Source organism: Antrostomus carolinensis, unplaced genomic scaffold (assembly GCF_000700745.2).
Source record: "Antrostomus carolinensis isolate BGI_N321 unplaced genomic scaffold, ASM70074v2 scaffold44820, whole genome shotgun sequence".
Classification (NCBI taxonomy): Eukaryota; Metazoa; Chordata; class Aves; order Caprimulgiformes; family Caprimulgidae; genus Antrostomus; species Antrostomus carolinensis.
The window spans coordinates 335-5,851 of NW_010288537.1; the positions used below are offsets into that span (position 1 = coordinate 335).

At 42.4% G+C, this 5,517-nt stretch overlaps 1 protein-coding gene across 1 annotated transcript in view; it reads right to left on the reverse strand.

The window, feature by feature from the left end:
- Positions 1-255: 255 nt before the first annotated feature.
- LOC104524188 (disco-interacting protein 2 homolog A) overlaps positions 256-5,517 on the reverse strand; it is a gene marked incomplete at its 3' end in the record, with an annotated part of 7,640 nt that continues 2,378 nt past the window's right edge. Inside the window, exons 3-8 of the mRNA XM_010166980.1 lie at positions 4,718-4,915; positions 3,019-3,110; positions 2,019-2,129; positions 1,129-1,252; positions 828-937; positions 256-358 (exon numbers count right to left, since the gene is read on the reverse strand). Coding sequence (XP_010165282.1) covers positions 256-358; positions 828-937; positions 1,129-1,252; positions 2,019-2,129; positions 3,019-3,110; positions 4,718-4,915 — 738 coding nt within the window. The remainder of the gene's footprint in view (positions 359-827; positions 938-1,128; positions 1,253-2,018; positions 2,130-3,018; positions 3,111-4,717; positions 4,916-5,517) is intronic.

Below are 5,517 nucleotides of genomic sequence, written 5' to 3' on the forward strand. Positions count from 1 at the left end.
CTTACCTTCCTTCACATATCACATTGATTAGGAATGAAGAAGTTTGTCTTTCCCTTTGCAATTAAAGCTACCAAGTTCTCTTAAGACAGTAAACATGATCTTGGAACATACATTGTCTGAATATTCAAAGCTATGAGTATCACAGCGTGGTTTAGATTGGAAAGGACCTCAAAGATCATCTAGTTCCAACCCCCCTGCCATGAGCAGGGACACCATTTTAAAGTATCATTTTAAGGTCGCACCTATGGAACTTACCTTCTGAATAGCCACACGCCTGAGTCAATGCATGACAGTGTGCTAGCATGGAAGCATGAGAGATAGTAATGCCCACTGTGCTGCCCTCCTTACTTGTTTTGTACTGAAAAGAGAAAGTTCATATTATATTATATTATATTATATTACATTACATTACATATTACATTATATTAACGGTAAAATCTAGAAAATTTACAGTAGTGAACTGAAAGGATATTTTATCATAAAAATGCAGTGAACTTTTTTTAAAAAATGAAAAAGCTACCAAAGATGCATTTATGTTCAGAGAATACACTAATATGATAGGAAATATGACTGTTTCTCTAGCCCAAAGAAACAAATTGTCCCAGGGATCCCAAAATGCCAGTTGATCCCCAATCTTCAATCTGACTCAGCACAACCACTCAAATGACAGTTTGTCTGGTAGCCTCGAAGGACACATTCTTGTTCCACAGTTAGAAACATAATTATAGTGATCTTTTTTATTGCATCAAGAGATTAAAGGAAGAAAATGTGCTGTGACATATACTATAACAGAGTAGTGGTAAGTTAGGCATGTTGTACTGGATCACCTCGATGTAAGCGATCTCAGCGCTGGCATCCCGTACTTGCGGATGCCAGTCCTTAGTTGGTTTTGCCAGATGCTTCCCATCAATCACAAACCAAACGAGACGAGGCCAGCCTTCAAAGACAAAGAAAAACCACTGTCATTACAGTTCCAAAAAATCAGTTTCTTTCTCCCAGTGTTCAGAGATAACAACAGGACACACGCCAAAGCCATAGCATCACTCCCCTGAGAGGAAGAAGCAGCACTAAGTACTATCTTGACAACAAAGGCAGTTCTTTATACGCAAGATTAGCTTAAAAACATACCTTTGAAGGTAACCACCTCGCCAGTCTGAGCTTTCGGAAGGCCTTTTTGACAGGCATCAGTGGTTAAAGCTAGTGTTACTCCACAGCTGCCCAACAGAAACCCAATCTGCTGGCTGCCAGCATCCTACAGAGAAACCATGTTAGAGCAAACTTTCAAATAACAAAGCTTTTGTACAGTTTACTGTAACTTTTCCATGTTTAGAAAACATTAAGCCAATTTATATCACAGGAAAAAATAAATTTCTAGCCTGTACGACCTTCTATGGAAGACTAGAGACTGAAGTCTATGCTCAAAAGTCTTAGTTTTGCTCAGCGGCAACTAAGTTAGACTTGGCAGTAGCTCTGGCAAGCAATGGTGGTTCATCCCTCCCCAACCCAACAGGAATGTTTATAAGTTCTGGTAACACAGAGAGCTCGTCTGATGCTGCTTCTGAGTCCTAAGGCGCTAAAGAGCAGAGCCTGTAGCTTTTCAGCTCTGACTTCACACCTTCCCTAAAAACCTCAACGTGTGTGGGATTACTGAACTACTTCCAGTAACCAGGGTGTCTCTACCTTCCTGTGCTCTCACTACTCAGCATGAGAACCCAAAAGCCAGCATTTCTGTGTAATATTTTAGGAAATACTTTCACACATCTTTTAAAAAGTTACACTTTCTACAGTTATGTCTCCCAAAATAGTTAACTTACTAGCTTCATACTGCTTCCATCCTTCCCTAACTAAACACTAAGCACTTTTCAAACATGTAACATGCATTGAGCAGTTCAGCTGATGCACCATCTTGCTTTCAAACGTGCAGGCTTGGAGGGTTCCCATATAAAGGACTGTAGGATTTAGACCTTGCCACTTCATTTCTTTATGAAGCCATAAAAACGTTGAATATATTTACCTACCTTTCTTGTCAGTGGAACTTCTATTGGGACAGGGATAAGTTCTGCCAGGAGACATCCATAAAACGCCACCATAAACATAACTGGATCACTATTAGGAAATACAAGAGCTACCTACAAAAATACATTAAAATAACAAGAAATGTTTTTTGTTGTTGTTTGAGGGAAGAGGGCTGCTTTTTAATTTCTGAAAAAAACCCCAAAAACCCATCTTCACAACAATGTTCAGGTTCATATTTAAACTAGGAACAGAAATACTAAATGTTGTGATAATACAGTAAAACAAGTCACAGCATTACATGGCTTCCTTTAGCTAAAGCTGTTCCTCACTGTCTATTTTATCTGCAGAGACCATGAGCAATTGGTTGACTGGTCATGCTCAAAGAGTTCTGGTCAACGGGGTGACATCGGGCTGGTGACTGGTCACTAGCGTGGTCCTGCAGGGATCCATCCTGGGGCGGCCTCACCTCCAGCACTGGGGGCAGTTTGGGCACCACAGGAGAAAAAGCATCTAAAGCTGCTGGAGAGTGTCCAGAGGAGGGACACAACATTGGGGAAGGGTTTAGAAGGGAATGGTGTGAGAAGAGGCTGAAAGTGCTTGGTTTGTTGAGCCTGGAGAAGAGGAGACTGAGAGGAGATCTCCTGGGGGTCTAGAACTTCCTCCCAAGGGGCAGAGGAGGGGCAGGCGCTGATCTCTTCTCTCTGGCCACCAACGAATGCCAGGAGCAGAGGGAATGGCAGGAAGATGTGGCAGGGGAGGGTGAGGTTGGCCATGAGGAAAAGGTTCTTGAGGCACCCAGAGGGTGGTGGAGCACTGGAACAGGCTCCCCAGGGAGGTGCTGATGGCACCAAGCCTGACAAGATTGCAGCAGCATTTGGCCAAGGCCCTGAGGGACATGGTGTGAATGTTGGGCTTGTCCTGTGCAGGGACAGGAGTTGGACTCCATCATCCTTGTGGGTCCCCCCCAACTCACAATATTCAATGATTGTATGATTAGCCTACCCGGTCTCCAGGCTTCAGCAGTGGTTCATTCTTAGTGGTTAGCTTGTTTAGCAGGGTATATGCTAACTTCAAGCTTCGACTCCACAGCTTGCCTGGAGAAAAGACAATACACAAATTAAAAAAAAATTGAGACTAAACTGTTATAATTCAACTGGCAAATCTCAGTGCCTTATACACACACTAGACAAATTGGTTGTATTAGAGCAGGGCAACGGGCACATGAGCAAGTAAACAGGGAAAAGCAAACGCTGCTGTTGTGACATCAATCCCACCTCACAAACCTTCTGAGCCCTCCCAATGTTTCAGTGTGTGCACACACACACACAGTCTGGTTGATACAACTTGACGGCGTTTCCAAAAGGCGCTTCACCAGACTCCTTCCTAAGGGCTCGTACAGAAAGCAAACTGCTTGGGATAGAAAGAAAGAAACATCCTAAACTGGACAAAAAAATTAACTGAAATTGAAGAAACAAAGGGTAGGAATAAATGCTACAATATCTGGCTCTGTGAAACACCAGTTCAGTGTTCATAGTGATCTACATAGTGCCCAATAATTCAAACCAAAAAATTATTCCATGCTATTAAATATAGCAATCTAACTACTTATTTGGCACAGTATAAAAATCATTTTTTAATCTTAGCCTCCAAAAGAAAACGAGAGCTTTGCTAAAAAACCAAAAAAGTTTATAAAAAAATAGGCAACAGCAAAACTCTTCCACTGTAAATGGTAAATCAAAGTAAGAACCCCCCAAAGAAGCACACAGTGGCAAACAGCACGTATCTGCAACTCAGCTTTCTAGTATAGGGTTTTTATTATGGACCAACATCTGCACTCGATCCCTTCAGACCATGTAGCAACCACCAGTTATTTTGTGCTTGTCAGTCTCAAACTTCTTCAATTAAATTCAAAAGTTTTTCTCTGTGTAACTTCCAGTCATATATAAAAAAGTTACATAAGAGTTGGGCACATCAAATGGATAAAGTTCTATAAAGAACTTACTATTCAGGGCAGTTGGCTGAGAGTCTAAGCACAATTTAGAGCTTGGCTTCTTGTTAGTTCTTCTTTTCCTTTCTTTTAAAATGTAAAACTAAACATGATATTCTAAACATTCTCAAAGCTCCACTGCAAAGTAATGAAACTAATGCAGCTGCTCAGTTACATTTCTTGTAAGCATACTTCATCTGTAAGAACGTAACAACAAATTTTAATATTCTAACATACTATACAATTAAATGCTACTGTGTGGGGACACAATTATCTTCCCAAAAAATGCAATATTATAATACTTCTAGTTCATTGATACAGGCAAGTTTTACTTTTGACAATAACACCCTTAATACGCTCCCAAAGTACAAGAACACACTCAATATCTACACTGGGAATCTGAAGAGTGCATTATTAGGCATCTCTTTCTTTCTCCTATTTCACACCAGGTTATTTTTAGTGTTCCTTTAAACAAAAAGCCCACAACTGTTTGACATTTATGAATAGCCACTTGCAAAGAACCAATACCATATACATTTTCCCTTCATTAACTTGCTTTAAAATGTTTTTTGTATACGACCAATTCATAATTTGCATTCTAACAGCAATGTAAAACTATCTGTTGTAAGCACAGGCAGTGCCTCTAGAGCACAGCAAAGTGTTTGTTCCACAAGGAAGGCGGAACTCTTCCTTACAGTTATCACCAACACCTACCGTAAGTCAGCGTATAAATTGCTTTCCCCGTCGTGTCCAATGCTGTCAGACAAGGGGCTTTGGGCTGGGTAGTGCCCCAGCGCTGCAGGGCAGCCAGCAGAGAAGGTGGCCAGTTGGTTACTACACCCAAGGGTTCACCTTTCAGTACATTCACTGGGTTTCCTTCAGGCTTTGGTTGATTTGGGTCAGGCTGTTGCACTAAAACCAGAGAACAGTAAAATCCCAAATGTCAATCCTTATAAAATGTAAAAGTTACACTTCACAGACTATTCTACGAACCGTTCTCACCTTTCACTTCCTCACAGCTATGATTACTTCTCCTGTGCTTTATGATGATGCTATGCTAATCAGTTGTTGGCTTCATAAAAAAAAAATTACCATCACTTCGGAGCTCTGATTCCACACTATTAGCAGAAGGCCAAGGGCATCCTGGCCTGGATCAGCACCAGTGTGGCCAGTAGGACCAGGGAAGTTCTCTTCCCCCTGCACTGGGCACTGGTGAGGCCGCAGCTGGAGTGCTGGGTTCAGTGTTGGGCCCCTGAGTCCAAGAAGGACATGGAGGTGCTGGAGCGTGTCCAGAGAAGGGAACGGAGCTGGGGAAGGGTCTGGAGCACAAGTGTGCTGAGTTCCCTTGTGGCTGAGGGAACTGGGGGTGTTGAACCTGGAGAAAAGGAGGCTGAGGGGAGACCTTCTGGCTCTGTGCAAGTCCCTTGGAGGAGGATGGGGAGAGGTGGGGGCGGGTCTGTTCAACCAAGGCCCAAGGGACAGGCCAAGAGGAAATGGGCTCCAGTTGTGGCCAG